Source organism: Bombus pascuorum, chromosome 14 (assembly GCF_905332965.1).
Source record: "Bombus pascuorum chromosome 14, iyBomPasc1.1, whole genome shotgun sequence".
Lineage (NCBI taxonomy): Eukaryota > Metazoa > Arthropoda > Insecta > Hymenoptera > Apidae > Bombus > Bombus pascuorum.
The window spans coordinates 9,847,324-9,865,458 of record NC_083501.1 but is presented as its reverse complement, the minus strand read 5'-3'; the positions used below and the strand labels follow the sequence as shown (position 1 = coordinate 9,865,458).

The 18,135-nt window shown below is 39.9% G+C and overlaps 1 protein-coding gene across 3 annotated transcripts in view; it reads left to right on the top strand.

Moving 5' to 3' along the window:
• Positions 1 to 18,135, top strand: part of LOC132913961 (gamma-aminobutyric acid type B receptor subunit 2) — a 124,911-nt gene that overhangs the window by 98,897 nt on the left and 7,879 nt on the right. For all 3 annotated transcript variants that reach the window (XM_060972656.1, XM_060972655.1, XM_060972657.1), the window contains 2 exons: positions 16,913 to 17,050; positions 17,760 to 17,927. In XM_060972656.1, the coding sequence (XP_060828639.1) occupies positions 16,913 to 17,050; positions 17,760 to 17,927 (306 nt within the window). The remainder of the gene's footprint in view (positions 1 to 16,912; positions 17,051 to 17,759; positions 17,928 to 18,135) is intronic.

Sequence of the window (18,135 nt, the reverse complement as noted above, 5' to 3'; positions counted from 1 at the left end):
ATTCTAATAGAATTTTAAAATGTTTTATACAATACATACGATATAGACATAGAAGTTTCCTATAGTAAGCGTTTAAGTATTTTCGTGAGCCGGTGTACAAGCAAACATCTTTACGCTGTTTTTCCAGAATGTTAACATGATCCAAAAGAACGAAGGATCGTCGTGACACATCGTATCTTGAAACTTCTTCCTGACCGGTTACGATCGGTTTACGGACAAATCGCTTTAGGAAATAAATGGTGGAACGAGCCGTAGTCAGCCGGGGGGCATCTTGTTTGTAACAGCGGAGAACATTCGCGATCGATTAGGTTATCGGTGTGTGTTAGGAGTATCAAGCCATTGAGAGAACATCGACGACCGAGTACAAAGCTGACTACGCTCGTTCGACCATGTCGTATCGCTTTGAAAGGGAGCGAGAAATTTTCAAATTGCTTCATTACCAAAGGAAGTAGTATAACCGATGCATCGAGCGAAAGCTTTTCGACACGCCTCCTTGACAAAAGCGAAATGGTCGCGATGCATTCACCGTCTCTGCGACAGACGGACCTGAGCACAACGACAATCCTTAAATAATGCATTCGCGCGTTCAACGCAAAGCGCGTTCGTTGAATTGTTCAAGACACAACTTGATACTTTACTGTCGGTAAACTTTCCGACCGAGAAAGTAAAAAACGCCTTGAAAATTGTCACTCCTCCCCTTTTTACCTTCCTCTCGCTTGCGTCTTGCTTCTTTTGTCACGATTTAGCGATTTAATCGCAATTGTGACCGAGATCTGAGGAAGGTAGTAGAAAACATTAGACTGTAGCAAATTTATTCAGCAGTAGAAGAATGGATACATAGATGAATAGTGTAATGAATATCCGGCATTGTTCACGTTGTATAGTTCTAGAACGTTTATGCGGAATATTGCGATGGCGTGCGAAATTTAAGCCAATGTATAGACGTATTCTACGTTGCGCACACGATTGTCTCGTTTCTCTTCGGGTATTATCGTGGTTACGTTATTTGGAAAGTTGACACAGAGGGTTCGTTAATTACGACACCAATCATTACCTTTGCGCTTACACGTATGTAATTACACGACCCTACAAATAGTTGCAAACATACTAATTGTGAATCTAGCTAACGAATATTGAAACTGATCAGCAAATTTGTCGACGATTTACCATCGTTTGAAAATAGCGAATTAATTTATTAGAGAATGTTAAAGAAAGCTATGACAGGGATAGACTACTTGACTCTTGGCCTGTCCCAAAGAAAGTCTAAATATGAAGATATCCGAGTGAAATATTCCGATGAAACATCGAAAATCTATGCAATAATAAACCATTTAAATGCAAATGCAAAGTGTATGAACGAGCTTGGAATAAATTGCTCGGCGGGTCGTTTTCCGATTACCGTTGGTAATTTACCGGAGCAACGATTTCCCCTTTGACGACAAGCACATTCTCATCTCACCAGGAAGCGGTGTGTGGTGCAACAAACAGTTAAAAATAAAACTCGGCCTGCAGTATGTATTTTTCGCATTTCCAGATCTAGCTCGACGAGAACGCGAACATTTTAAATTTAAAATTGCCTCAACTCTGTTTTTTAATCAGCTGTTTGGAGTGAAGTAGAAATTCCTTCGCGGTTCTGATCTGCCTCGTGAAATTGAACGCGTCATGCGTTTTCTCTCTTTTTTTTTTCTCCATCCCTCGAGAATCGAGATACAGTAGACCATCCTATATCCAAACTACATAATACATCCAAAGTGCAATTTCCAGATAATAGAACAATCACTTTTCTGATATTAAATTTCATTTATTCAAATAGAGATTAAGAAAATTGTTAGTTTATTTCGATAGTTGAGGATCCTCTATTTTCCTAGCTGCTGAATTATATAAATTTGTTAACACAAGTAATTCTGTAGGATTACTTGCTTTTTGTAAGTCAAGGTATCGAAGTCCTCTTTCAAATGTCTCGATTGCTTTGGAATAAGAAAATACTTCTTCGATGTTCATTCATTTACTGTTTCAGTTCGCGTGAAATTTATTCATATAATATATTCATATAATCTATGTCATTCATAAACGAAGCGTTCGTCTATCACGGAATTAAATGTGGCCTTTCATTTTCTCCCTGTCTGCCTCTATTTTTCAGCAAAATCTTATATCACGTAGTTTAACAACTTCCTTTTTGCAAATATAAAAAACACGCCATGCATATAACGAAGACATCTATCAAGAGCGGGCATTCTATTTGTATAACAACACGTACCAGCGTGTTTGAAAACGTAAAAATTCTCCATCCAAAACCTTCTCGCGTGCTTAACGAACCGCAAACAAATTCTAATTTAGCTCCCCTCTCGGTGGCTTGACATATCTTTTCTCGCCTCGTAACGATTCGGGACAGAAAATAATTTGGAAATTTCACTTGGTTATTAGTAACTCGCAGCGAGAAATACGCACGCTTCTCTCATTTAGTTAATAGCAGAGTTTGAACGGTATCGCGGACGAATGCGTCGACCTACACGTGCACGCGTTTGGTTATTTACCTAAACATATTGACTGTTACCGTAATAATAATTATTTTACGATAGCGTTATTATGCACAAATCATTATTAACACCGTTGGCATAACCGCGGCTGTGGCTACGGTGAGCATGTTGCCTTATGCAGGCAAATCCAAACTGCAATTCAAATCGATCATTTGTCGGATCATTGAATAATTGATACGCGACAGATTTTGTTGAAACGCGCGCTTGCACGAATCGATCCTACAAAGAGCAGAGAGGAGAAAATTAAAAGAGATTTTTCTTTGGAAATTGCCGCGATTTACGTGAAATGATCTTTAACGATAGAGCTGCGGTTTCTCGGTCGAAACCATCTCGGCAAGTTGAATAACCAAACGAGCGATGCTAACGAATTGCATTACGCTCGCACTGTAATTGTGTTAAAAATGTATTCGACGGGCTACGCGACGTGCCTTCGCTCTTTGCCGCGCCGATAATTAATTTCTTCCAGATACACGATAACGATTTCAAACGGGGAATTCGCATGCATGAAACGTAATACGAACGGCGATACGAAAGCGCGTGCTTCTGCATCGACGTTTAAACATGATACATGGATAAACGGATTGATAGGTAAATGGATAGATATATAGAAGAGATAGATGAATTTGCAGATAGATCTGGTGAGTGGATGGACAGATGGATAGATAAGTATGCGAATAGATTTGGAACAAGGTACCACGGAACAAGAAATGGTCGAAAAGCCGTGCGACGAACACTGGCTCAAAAATGTATTATCATAAAAAATGTTTATGTAAAAATATATATTTTATGCGTGTGTTGTATTGTAGAACATCTTAAAACTTCATTAATACTGTGTAATAAGGCTCGTCCAGCATTCCCCACCCCATACCACTACTTCATTCCTTATGTTCCTTATTTCATTTCAAATCTTACGTTGTCTACCCTATGTACGTATAATATATACACTATTTACATTCTCAAAAGGTTTCTAGCAAACATTCAAACGCTTTCTACCCAATAACCATCAACTTTTTCATCGTGGATCACACCATATAATAATTATTCGTCTCGCGTACTTAGAAACTTCGTCGCGCGGGCGTTTCCTTATTTACCATTCCTTGCTTTACATCGGGAAAGATTTCAAAGATTTAACTTGTACGGCAAAGTTCGTGGAATGTAATCGAATCGAAATTCCTTGTCAAATAACTTCGTGTACTCTCCAATCGCGATGCTCAGAGACTTTCTATGAAAACCAATGATTTTAAAGCATGTTGCACAAGGTGAACCGGTGAAATATATGGTGACTCGTAGCGAAAAAAATTGCACGCGGTCGACGAATCGTCAAGAGATAGAAATTTCTATCGGCTGACGTAACAATGACGGTCGAACATTCGTGTCCAATGGATATGCATTCGATATGCATGCAGTAGTAAACTCTACTCGTCGGTATTCTGCGATGCACTTCATTGTCGATATAGCCGTTCTACAGAGCTTGTTATCCGCAGTGAAAATCCACCCGAATTTTCACACCGAAATTATTTACGAGAGAAGATCGAGCATTGCAATTATTTCGTGCATTGTAAGAAACTGGATGATTCAATACGATATAATATAAGCGGTATAGGTCGAAGATTATCGTATATTGGAGATGCAGTCACGAGAAGTACTTTCTCAAAAGTCTTTGAGTCGAACCTCATTTAATGACATCGAGGTTACGTAAGATGGGCGTAGAATTTCCAGATCGAAACTCGTTAAACCGTACCGCACGCCTAAAGACTCTTCTCATCGATCGAATCGTATCAGGACAAGGAGGAGCGAGGATCTTTTAAAATCGAAAGATTGCCAAGGAAACGATTCGAAAGTAATTATATGGTCGACTAGCTTTCTTGCCTCGATCACAGTGCGCGTTATCCCAAGGGAGGAATCGACGTACGAAATTCTTTTAATAATCGGCCTGATAACGCGAAAAGCACCATGGGCAATTTCCTCGATTTACTTTCCAATCGATAGTAGGCATCGCTGTTCACATCGAGATTAAAGGTACGTACACTATCATTCATAACTACTAGCCATTTGTGGAAAGCGAGGCGACTATGAAATTATTGAAACCTCTAAGAATTATTATATTTCCTTGCTTTTAAAACTTTGCATAAAGGTAGATAAAAATTGTAGAACTTTAAGATGAATGCAGAATATATATAGTAATTCTACTTTTACATATTTCCCCCTTTTCGTTGAGAATTATACTGCACAAATGCAAAGACGTGATCGATTAATCTTCGCTAATTTAAATTGATTACAGTGAAGTCTTAGTTATTCAGGTCTCGTTTAGTCGAAGTTCCATCTTTTCCGAGGTACTTTGAACTTTACCATAACTTCATTTTTTCCGAAGGTTTAACTTAAAAAGTACGAAAGTGTAAATAGTCAGGTATTGCTAAGACGATTAATCAGCCAATTAGTTAATTAAACTTAGATATATCTACATTATTAAATTATAAAAATATTTCCTAATATTTTATTGCACTAGGTAACAGCTATCGTCCTTTCCGTATTATTCGAATTTTCGATTATCTGAGATAAGTTCGGTCCACATCACGTCGGGTAATCGCAACTCTACTGCGTCGCTTCTTACATAAAGCCAGGAAATGTTCGAATACCCCCTTTATGACGGGGGGTGTACATGCATATGCATACCTCCATACGCAGAGCCGATATAAGAGCAAGTTTGATAGTATCTCCATAAATAAACGCGTCCTGTATAGTCCAGCCGGGCGGAGTTGAGCTTTTATTGGAAAATTGAAACCTTTCGCCACGCAGAAATTTATTGGCTGGAATATCGTCGCGTTCTAACGCTGTTAATTTGTTCCGTGCACCATATGGAACCGTATAAAACGACGTACATCTATATACATGATATCGTATCGAGAGTATAGCCAAAGTTATACTAAATGAAGTTTTTGCTCGGTGGCCGCGCAATGCGCAATTGTGTAACCGTCGAAGAATATTTAACATCGAAGGACGCATCCAACGTCGAACCGCAATTTTCCAAACCTAACTATGACGTTTTGAATACATTCGTATTGACTGCACGTTTCGTTCCAACTGTGTGCGGTCAGGCCTATTAAGTATTAGAACGCAAATCGGACGAATGTAATTGTAACGAACGGAATTCGTTGGTGCGCTATTAGCGCCCGTTGCATAATTGAGATTCTCCAATCTTGACAAAGTGGTCCTTGGTCGGAACTCGACCGGAATATATCTACTTACTTGTGCCATTGATTCTCTGTAATAGCTGAAACGACATCGGACGGTAATCAAATCTGTTCGGAGTAAAGTAATTTCGAAGCGATTTCATTCATCGCGCGTTAGGATCTATGGAGCGGTCACGCGCAGCTCGTCACAAAACTATCGATTAGCGATGTATCGATTGATTTGCCAAGATCGGTAAAACGGAAGGAAGGATGACAAAACGGAAAAATCTCGTCTCCAAGTGGTCTCGACTCGATCGAAAGACGAATGCGAAGCAGAGTTTAGAACGGTAGGTGTTCGACTAACTTTGGTCGAGTACGCGAAACAAAAGTTGAAGGGTTAAAGTTTGCCATGCATTCAGGGCTATAGTATCCTAGACAGGCAAGCCATTTCCACGACCACGACAGCGAATAACTTTGCTACCACGAAAAGCCGAGGAAAGGTAAATTTGTTGGGCCGAAGAGCAATCAACGATCGAGTTTATCCAAATGAATCGATGGACATTCAGAGGGTCAGTGGAAGTATCACTACGTGGCATCGATAAATGAACGAACGTTTAAACAACGAGAAAGGAATGGAGGAAAGACAAAAGAAAGAAAGGAATGAAGGAAGGAAGAAAGGAAGGAACGAACGAACGTAAGAATAGCAAGTAAAGGATCCAAAGCGGTTAATGCGATTCGAGCGGATTTTCTTTGAAGTCTTTCCAAGTAGATCCAACGCAAAGGAGATTACTCGGGTGGAATGACATTACGTGCAAACGCGTTAAAATTCTCCATTGCTCTGTGTAAACGTTCTTGGCTTGATTTTTTCGATCGTTCGACCCTGCCAAGAACGTATATCGATTTCATCTAGCTCGCAAAGAAAATAGAGGCGATGGAATTTCGAATGCAACCAAAATTAAAATTAATTACTTACATCACGGTTATTTGTTTTCCAGCATACACGAAAGCTTCACAACAATAGACACTCGCTCACCAGGTTGTCTGTTCTCGTCGCTGCAATTGTAATCGCACACCTACTAATTACATTAGAATTATGATAGTTGAACACGCTTCACAGGTAATGGAGAGTGCTCGACTACCGTGAAACGCGAATTCAACGTTGATTAACCGGAAAGCAGCGTTGTTTCAACAACCATATCATAGGGTTGGTAAAGGATGCTGCGGCAATCCTGGCTGTCGCTTCATCAATCGGTGGGATATGTTATTTACCGCGTTGATTTAAAGCTTCGCCGTATGGTAAATATCGTTGTACCGATATGTCGCAAGAACGTGTCGCAGTAAAATATCCTTTGCCTGTCAAATGGATAAAAAACGGCGTGAAAGCAGCGAGAAAGACACGAGACAAGCTTCGTATCTGTCTTAAAACTGTACCGCGACGGAAAGGAGCGAAACAATTTATAATGGATCGATAGCGATTCGCTTCCTTTCTTGTAGCCACCATCGAAGATTATCTTATCCGTTTGAAGTCCGCGATATCATCAATCTCCTCTGTCGCGCAAGGAAGACGACGGATGCCCTCCCTTGCCTTCCTCCGCTTTAGCATGGATCTTCTTGGATAGCATTGCTTCTGCGGTGCACTCGGTAAAAATAAAAATAAAGAGAGACCAGATTTCCTCCGTTGCTCCAGTAATTCGTCGTCCTATCGTTCGAACGCGTTCTGCCGTTAGTCGACGAAATAGAAACGTCCGTCAATGTCGAGACGTTTAAATTACATTTGAATTTATCATCCTCGTTCAGAACGCGTGTTGGATGGAAGCGAACCAGCTCCCGACCGCTAAGAGAGAATCAATGATAAACGCCGAGCGTTACGATTCTTTCTTCCGATTCTTTCTTTCGAGGTGGAAAAAGACTGTTTATTCAAACGGAGGTTAAAATAATAACAAGGATAATCGAATAACTCGGTGATCATGAGCGAAAGGACGTTGAACTTCGGCCCAGAATTTCGAATTGCGCTCACCATTGGTAAACTTCCGAAAGCCTGCCGGTATGGCGCGTTTCAGACGACAGAGTGCATTTGACATAATTCCCGAAGTTTGACGGGCAGCAAGAAGCAAGAGGCGAGAATTTATGCGTCGCTTGCTGAATTTAATCCGGTTTCGGCCGCCTCGATCTACGCGGCAACTTATTTCAATAACAATGTACCGTGGTTAAACCAAAATCCGTAATGTATTGTTGCGCGTAAATCCACGTTGCAACGCCATCAAGATCATCGTAGAATAATCGGGAACGTGATCGTTCCTCGTAAGTCGCCAAGAAAAATTTTAAAGAATTTCAAAGTAGGATAATTTGACGATATGTCGAACGCGCGTACGTTTCGCTTCGAAAATATTAAAGGATTCAGCGGCAGGCGGCTAAGCTTCGTAAAACTTGAAACGACGAGAACGTGATTTTGTCGAGTGAATAGGTTGAGCGTAAGAAATTAGTTTAAACGTACCATTGTGCGACGCATTCTGCGTGAATGCACGTTGTTGAATGCTAGATCCTGAAATTCCATTTGCCTCGTGTCGACGATTTCCTTTCGCGATATATTTTTTCAGCTATGGCTAGTGAACGAGGAAAAAGACAATATATTCTACTCGTTTGCCAAATGTATAATAGGCATATATCTCGAGGAACTTCCGATTGTTATTGCATTATCTTTTTTCGAGTATCGTCTAATTGGGTTTTATTCGTGCAAAATAGATTTTTACGTAAGGCACAATGGCCCGTTGAGATGACGAAACCGATTTCTCCGTACACGCCAAGTAGGAGGCGGGCAAGCTATAAAATATGAATTGCGATCGATAATCCGTTAGGTATAAAATCACGGACGAAGTTTTCTCGACGTTCGAACACTGACAATTTTTCATAAGAAAGTTGCAATTTGAATATCCACGTTAATCGACGCGAGAGATACGTTCTCGGAGTACGGAGCAACGATCGAGCAAGATAAAACGCAGAAAAGCTGGTAGACATAGAAAACGTGCTTCTATGCGAGCCGCAAAACTGGAATTCTCTTTTCTTTCGTACGCCTTTCTTCTTTGGAAAACTCGAGCCAGCCGCGATGCAGGCTCGATTTTTCATCGGATCGAGGTTTGAACGGCAAAGGTCTGCTGACGGATTTTAGAAGCAAACGAGCTGCATAAAAGAGAAGACATTCGCACCTGCCGTTAACCTTAAAAAAATCCATTTCATCGTGCTCGTTAGGTCGATCTAGGTCGTTTATTTTCTGCAGGGCACATCTCTAGTTTCCTAATCGTGATAGGCGACGCTCGCCGTTAACTTCCCCACCTTCCGTTACAAGGGTTTCGTTTCAACGAAAAATTTTAACTAACGAGTCCGAAGTTCGCGGAGATGGGTTTAATCGAATTCGAAACATCTCTTTGGTTACGTCTCGATTCGTATCGAACCCTGTGACATCGAATTGAAATTCTATCAGGAGAAGTAATCTTAAAAAAAATATCTTATTTATCGCTTGGCTGATAATGTATCACCGGCTTGATTAACGAGAACGGAGGAAACATGAACATCAAAGCGAGAAAACGATAAATATCAGCGTGAAATACGCTCAAGAAACGTAATCGTGATCGAAGAATTATGGTTGTGAACGAATACAACGAAAATCCAGTGGGATTTGTAAACGTACGGTATTAGGAGGAATAGAACACTGAGCTGAACCGAAGTTGAAAAAAATGAAAGTCAAGACCTATTCAGAATTTATACGAAGAACGGAGAAGGGCTTTACGCTGGAAATAGCTCTTGGCTATTTAGCCGACTAAACTCGTATATACCTCAGGCTGATTCCCTCGCCTTTCTCATCGTTCCAGCATCGTCTATGTTTCTCTTTCTTCCGCTCTTCTTTCCGTCTCATTCGTTCTTTCTCACCTGTTCACTTTGCACATTTCGCGATTCGCGACGTTCTACCGTCGCGAGTTGACGTCTCGTTAAGGATCGCCCGGCACTTTGCGTTTCTTTCCTCTTCCTTTCTGCCTCGCTAATAAAAAGAAAGGAAAAAGGAAGGGAGCGAAAATGATGAACAAGAGAGGAGAATTCAGGAATTCGCATTGTCTCCTCCGGTGATAAACGATATTTCTTTTGAGGAGGATCTAGGTGAAACAAACTTTTTCCTCCGCTTTGTTGTTCTTTCCGTGAACATTCGCAGAAAGTTGATAAAAAACATCGGGGCGTAGGCGATACGTTTTTAATTGGAATCGTCGCATTATTATTTCAGGCGTTGCCGAAATATTGGACAGCTTTTGTCCTGCAACTGTGTTCTAGCCTCGAAAATCGCGCCAAGGAAACGAGCCTTCCACCCGACGACAATGGCGTGTCCTTCGATATTTTTACGAGCTTAATTCGAGAAACCTGGAGGTCGCGTAAGAAACGTAGAAACGTAATTCCTTGTCCCCGAGATTTTTATACACCGTTTAACTTTCGCGAGTCAGCGAGCGTAACATATGTTCGCTGTCATGTCACTGTTACTTTGGAATATTCCATGTGAATTATTATGCGAAGCAACGAACCAATTACACATATCGAGCCTCGGATTAATTATTTATCGCATGCTGGACGAAACGTAACGAAAGGCTAATTTTACGCGACACTCGACTGGCTTTTATTTTTTCGTGATAGTTGATTCGTTCCAATTGGATCTGTGTTCTACGGCTCTGTCGATTTCATATCGATCGAGGAAGATATTCGAAAAGTGGAGCGAACGATCTTTCGCGCGGTTAAACTCGTAATGTTTTTCCGATATAGGGGAGAAATTCTTCCAACTCTTCTAATTTTCGTCTCATTGTTTACCAAAGATAAAAATTGGTGTTCGTGCTTTGACGAGTGGACGCACGAAAGTGGAGCAATCGCGACGATTTTATTATAGATAATACTGAATCTTGTGTCTTTAATTATTACTCGATCTCTCGGTGTTTCGAAAATATGTTCGACCGGGCACGATTGCGTTGCAGAACTCGGTAAATTACAAACAAATTCGTTGCTCGAATTTATCACTATACATTTAAATGTGCACGGTAATCAGACGCGCATACACCTGGTTGACCTTTGACTTATCGTTAGATATAAGCAGAATAACCTCGAACACCCACGTAAATACATTAATAATTCACAATTCTATTTGAAGTTTCGGCCAACGAATAACGACCACTTTGATAAAATCGGTCACTCCATGTTTCGCGAAAACATATTTAACCGCTCGTGCGTTGAAAACTCGTGGTCAAATTCTCCAATGTAATCTGTACGTATCTACAGTGCTGGACAAAAGTATTGGCACAGCATGATTGTTATGATAGAAATGCTTATAACTACTAAACAAATTGATTTAAACAAAAAACTTTTTGACGTATTTATTTATTATCTATTCTAGTTTATTACATAACAAGAGCAACAATATAAATAAAATAATACGCAAAATAATAACAAAAATATATTTTTTGAACATTTTATGGGTGGACAAAACTATTGGCACAGTAGAATATTTACGCTTATAACTAATTACATAATAAACTTCTAATATTTTGTTGGCAGTCCTTTTCTTTTAAGGACTTCCTTTAATCTTCTGGGCATCGAGTGGACTAATTTTTTAGTGAATTCAGGTACAATATTGCTCCATTCCTGCAGAAGAACTTTCTTCAGTTCAGACTTGCTTGTGATATTATGTTTCCTAATTCTTTTTTCCAATTCGTTCCACACGTGCTCAATGGGATTCATATCGGGACTTTGAGGTGGTGTGTTTAATGTGTGGGCAGTATTATATATTATCCACTGACGAACAATATACGCCATATGTTTAGGATCTCGATCCTGCTGAAAATAGAAATCCCTGGGGAGGTTTAATTTTTGAGTACTTTTCAAAAGATTTTGCTTGAGTATATTTAAATATACATATTTATCCATTATCTCATCAATGAATATAAGTTCTCCTACACCCGATGATGCCATACATCCCCACACCATTAAACCACCACCCCCATGTTTCATGGTGGCTTGCAGATTCAGTTCGTCCATCTCTGTGTTGGGTTTTCGCCATACTAATATTCTGCCGTCAGATTTAAAAATATTAAACTTACTTTCATCTGAAAACATGATCTTTTCCCAAAAATCAGTATCTTTCGTAACAAACTCTTTCGCGAATTCCACTCTTTTCTTTTGGTTTATTTTACTGATGTAGGGCTTTCTTCGTGCTGCACGGGCAGAATAACCGGCATCCTTCAATACCCTACGTACAGTTTTGGTACTTACTTCTTTTTCACACTCAGCTTTTAACATCGAAGCAATTTCAGTCGAATTAGTTTTTGGATCCTTCTTTACAATATTTACGATTTTCCTTTTTTCTCGAATTGTTACCTTAGAAGGGCGACCACTCCTAATTTGATTCTCTAGATTTTCTTCACTTTTAAAGCGTTTTATGTTCGTCAGTGGATAATATATTGTTCGTCAGTGGATAATATATAATACTGCCCACACATTAAACACACCACCTCAAAGTCCCGATATGAATCCCATTGAGCACGTGTGGAACGAATTGGAAAAAAGAATTAGGAAACATAATATCACAAGCAAGTCTGAACTGAAGAAAGTTCTTCTGCAGGAATGGAGCAATATTGTACCTGAATTCACTAAAAAATTAGTCCACTCGATGCCCAGAAGATTAAAGGAAGTCCTTAAAAGAAAAGGACTGCCAACAAAATATTAGAAGTTTATTATGTAATTAGTTATAAGCGTAAATATTCTACTGTGCCAATAGTTTTGTCCACCCATAAAATGTTCAAAAAATATATTTTTGTTATTATTTTGCGTATTATTTTATTTATATTGTTGCTCTTGTTATGTAATAAACTAGAATAGATAATAAATAAATACGTCAAAAAGTTTTTTGTTTAAATCAATTTGTTTAGTAGTTATAAGCATTTCTATCATAACAATCATGCTGTGCCAATACTTTTGTCCAGCACTGTATGTTCGTATGCAAGAGTTTCCACATAAAATTTGGCACTGTTACAAATTCTACGCACTGGTGGAAATTGTATAGAATATTTTTGTGGTACAGAAAGGTAAAGGAGTAATACCAATGCGACTATACGTTATCTTAAGTTAATGCAATACAATGTGTACTGTATCGTACGGCGACACCGATATCCGGCAATGCAATCTGACCGTACAATCTGGTCATGCAATCTGGCCACGCTACTTGACCAGTAACTCGACAGTATCAGTCGTAGATATGTCGTTCGTCGAAGATAATCCATGAACGATAACGGCTGAAATCTCACTTCCGTCTTTGAATTAGAAATTGATTTCGATTTTGATTTTAATTTGCGTAACAGTCGATATTGGACAGAAATTTTTTGTTTGTCATCCCTATCTGTAATCTTTTATCGTGTTTAAGGGGAGATCGACAAGTAAAACGTGTTCTAACGCTGTTGGAATAAACGACCGCATATCAAGAATTACTTAGCATAAATAACGAGAACGTTGCTTTCTCATTTTTCTGAATATTTAACCCTGTTGAAGTGATCGTCACTTCTGAGAAAACTCTACATCTGGTCTTCGGTTTCTCAAGCGCCTAAGGTCATCGATAGCGCGTAGACAAAAGAATGCGTCGAGGAAAGACGATAAGCGGTACACGTGCGACGTTGATTTCGGCAGTTGTTTTTAGTCTCAGGGTAACGTTGCTAGCGAGAGGATCTGGATCGGCTTACATAGTACCACATATTTTGTAATTTACTATTCACAATATATATACTTTCAATACCTTGCAGTTTGCCCACGCATTTCTTTAATTCCATCCACTGAATAACCTTAACAAACCCATATGAAGTTTTGCCTTCAAAGAAGATAATTTTGAACATTCGTCTGTATTCTAGTTGCCAGTCATCAAAAATCTCAAGGAATGCAAGAATAATTAATTCCGGTATCGAGGTATTAAAGCTCTCGGATAGTTGGCAAACTCGGCTTTTTAAATTTAATTAAAAATCCATGATTATTTCTTATTGTTGGTTATTTAATTTTAATTTTGTATTTATATTTCAAGAAGAGCATAAAGGTAGGAGAAATCTCCTGTTTCCTCTTTTCTATCGTTCTTTGAATCGTGTAAAGTAAATAGCAAAACTTTTACTGCTTCCCCATTCCTTTGTCGACTATAAGCAAATAATATCGCGCGACTGGTACGATGAAACTCGAATCAGCGTAACTCAACTTCCTCTCAAAATGAAGAAAATACTTCAACGAACGGAAACTAGATCCAGACAGAAACGAACGAACAGGAGCTATTTTCATAAAAATTTTGCATCGGGGCATTGTCACGATTTTTATGTTCATAGCAAAAAGTAATTTCCAGGTACCGTCGATGTATGCAACACAGAAGAATATGAAGGAATATCTGCCGTCAAAATTGAAAACGAGACCTGCGAATATTCTCAGGTTTTCTCGTGTGACACTCAAACCGAACATTTCGTTGAAGTTGGTGACACGCGTACGAGCACACACTTCCTCAAAGTAACGAAAAAAAGTAGGGAATGCGTAGAAAATGTCTACACCTGGGGCTTCGAATTTCATTGGGACTTTCAACTTTCCATCCCACTAATTGGCTTTCTCAGTGAATACACGTGAAATTCTCCCGTTTCCCGAGCTGCAAGAGCTTTTCCCCTCGCCCACCGTACAGAAGGCACAAAGTTTTCGTTCGCTCTTATTTAGCTCGATCGACTCTATGGCTTTTTATCCTCCGCTCTGTCTGCCCTTTTGCTCTCTGCCCTGTGCATCCTCGCCACCTAAAATACATCATAAACGCGCAACTTTTTACAGATTTCAGAAATCCGTATAATCACGTTACAGCGACTAAATTTCACTTTGTTTCTATTTCCAGTGGATTGCCGAAACTTTTGATTCTGAAAGCGTTACGAAACGACGAATGTGTCGTTATGGATAAAACGAAGAATACGTCACCGCATTTTTACAAGCTCGTTATTTGCTATTTAGTAATAAAATATACACGTGATTTCCATTTTACGGCGTATGTGACAACTCGATTGAGTTATAAATATATAACACTCAGACGAACAAGAGTTTGTTTGAGTTTTAAAAATACGACGGTTTACACGCATTTAATGCAAACAGGGAATAGTTGGTTCGATCAGTTGCGAGATTTTCGATAAAATGGCGAGCTCGGTGAATAACGCAGCTGCGTTCATTTCCAGGGCAGCAAACTTATAATGAAATTTTGGCTTTGATAGCTTGCACAATAGATTGGCCTGCTTCGTAAACTAGTCGGTGGATTTCCATGCGATTCGAATCAATATGATATCAAAGATGTCTCTCTCCTTCCATGGTATACCGTTCTAGATGAAGAAATCGTTTATTCTAAAAACCGAGAGGCTCTCAATTACGCTTGAAGGGAAAGCTTCGTTTTGCCTATTCATTCGATGAATCACACTTCAGATTTCAACGACGCTAATAACCAGTCTATCGACTACGTCAAAAGGAACCCAAAACTATCCTAATATTTATGAATGGAAGAACATTAATGTATCGGATTCTAGCAAATATGAGATTCGAGATAATAGAATCGATCGATTTTCTCTCCTTTTGAACAAATTGGAATTTTTCTGCTACGAAAAGTACCAATGCCGTTCAAATAATTCGTTTCTACCTGCGTGAGACGCACTTCTCTTCGTTCAATAGGAAAGAATAGAAGGAAGATGAAAATGTTTTACAATCTCTATCCTATCGACTGAAGCTGAAGATAACAATTTTGCAGGTTCGTAAGAGTTTACGGATCGATAAAGCTGGCGTACTTTTCCACGTGCGTCGAGAACGCAAAGATCGCTATGCGCTTTTGTTTCTTTTCTTTCTCTCGACCACCAGAAGCAGGCTTCCATTGTTCGTTGTCGTTCCCCGGTGATCCCGTTTTTCGGTAATGCTGAGCTCGCGAATCGCGACGCAGCCTCGGCATGGCCTACAGCCAACGCATGAACAGCCAAGGCGTTGTATTTCACACAGTTAAGATCGATCACCATTTGGATTCCTTTGTTCAACGACAATGTACATAATGAATTCTGCTCGTTAATCTTTATTATCGATAATAATAATAAATTTGACGAATTTTCGACTTATGTTATCATCGTGAATCGTTGATTCCGCTCTCGAAGCACACACGAGATTAGGATTTCATTTTCGAATGAAACATGTCACGTTTTCCTTCGTGGATACGTATACCTGCTTCATCTGCAACGAATAAAGGATCGATTAGAGCGACGCTATCAATTAGATACACGTCCTTGCATAGAAACGAAGTTTAAGTTTCGTAGGTTTAATTAATTCGAGCAGCTCGAACGCCTTGAAACGAGTTCACTGGGCCACCAGTTAATGTATGCCGATCCACAAGGAATCGGTAATTCCCTACGTAGACCGACGCGACGGCTCCGGTATGCTGTTTGCGGTACCCAAATGCAATATACCAGAGCGTATCTGTCGCATACACGTGCTGTATCTCTCGCTTCCGTGTACCCATCAGCCGGCTACCTTGGTAAATGCGGTTAGGAAGAGATCGAAACTGTTGTCGTTCGAAACGTAATTGCCAGCAACCTGGCGTTCACGCGTCAATTATTACCCGATGCGTTCAATTTCGCCGTATGCATACGTGTATCCATATCCTTTTGTCGCTAGACTATGCTTCTCTGTTCTCCTTTCTAATATCTGCCAGCTACATACCATGTTTGTTCTCGTTCGCGCTCGTCCTCGTCCTCGCTCTCAACCTCACGCGAGTAGCTTGTCTTCGAGTATCCTCGACGGAGAAACGGGAAGCTTCACTTTGACATACGGGATTTGTTACACCGAGCTGTTCCTGACGTTACTCGGGCATCGTCGTAAAATATACGCGAGCACGTTCATACTATGCAAATGAGATTGCTATATGCTATCCTGAAAATAAAAATAGAGGGCAGTGAGAGACACGAGCCAAATAGGTGTATAGACCAAGGTAAAAGAACACCGGGGTGGTAGTAATTCAAACCTATCTGTGTATCATATACATACGAGTTATGTATATTCCTCTCTCTGTTGGTAAAGGCTAGCCGAATCGCGATCAAAAGCCGTTTAACCAACAAAAAACAAAACGCTTGATGTTTGGTCGAATTTTATTCAATTTTATTCCAGTGCAACGCCGCCGTTGGCGTGAAGGCGTTCTTCGATATGATGCACAGCGGACCGCACAAGGTGATGCTATTCGGAGCAGCTTGCACGCACGTCACAGATCCCATCGCCAAAGCATCGAAGCATTGGCGTCTCACGCAGGTAAGTTAGAAACTTTGATGAGCTCTAATTTTCTAGCATTGCGACACGAATGTGATAACGAATTAAATCCCTTAGGATTGCATCGCATCGAGCTTACAGGATAATTGAATAACAATGGTAGATCTGTTAATGAACTTTTGATAAATTTGGCTGACATTTGCTGAATCTTATAGCGAATTTTTGGCAAATCTGTTAGTAAATCTATTGGTCTTTCGATGAATCTTCTGATGAATGGTCAACTTGTTGGTCAATCTAGTTTCTGAATGTTTGTTCGGTATTAAACAAGTTTTACTATAGTTTTTACTATAGTTAGTTGCTGAAGCGAATACTTGTATTTCCTATTGAATATCTTTGAATATTGAATACCTTTTGCAAACAGCCATGTTGATATCTTTGCAAAGGTGTATTTGTGGTAGTGAGGGTGAACGTGCGAGAATAGAAAGTTTAGATTACTAAGGAGTTCCCACTACCAAGGTCTGGGATGTCCAGCGTGCAATTCAAGTTACCAGACTTCACAAGGGTGTAACTTATAACACTCTACCTCGAGAATTCTGATCTTTGTTCGAGAGAAGAGTGTCTGCATCGCATCGATCGTTGTCTTTGACACCCTTTGTCAGAACTTTAACGAACCGAATTCCTGACGAGTTATTGCGAATTCCTACGCTCCTTTCTCACCTTAATCATCCTTGTCGAATCTTCTTTGTTGCAGCTTAGCTACGCAGACACGCACCCGATGTTTACGAGCAATAGCTTTCCAAATTTCTTTAGGGTGGTGCCTTCCGAGAACGCGTTCAACGCTCCCCGCGTTGCGCTTTTAATGCATTTCAATTGGACCCGGGTCGGTACCATTTATCAAAACGAACCGAGATACGCTCTGGTGAGTATTTAAAATTTTACGAAAATATAATGGTACAGTCGCTACCGGACACGGTCAACATTTCGTCAAAGCCGCGCCACCGTGAAACCTCACCAATGAATCGTTCAAACTTGCGCGCTTCTTTCGCATCTCTCGTACCTTCGTATCTTCCCGGTTTTTGCATCCACTGTGTACAATTACAATTTACCTATACTTACGATTTCACCTG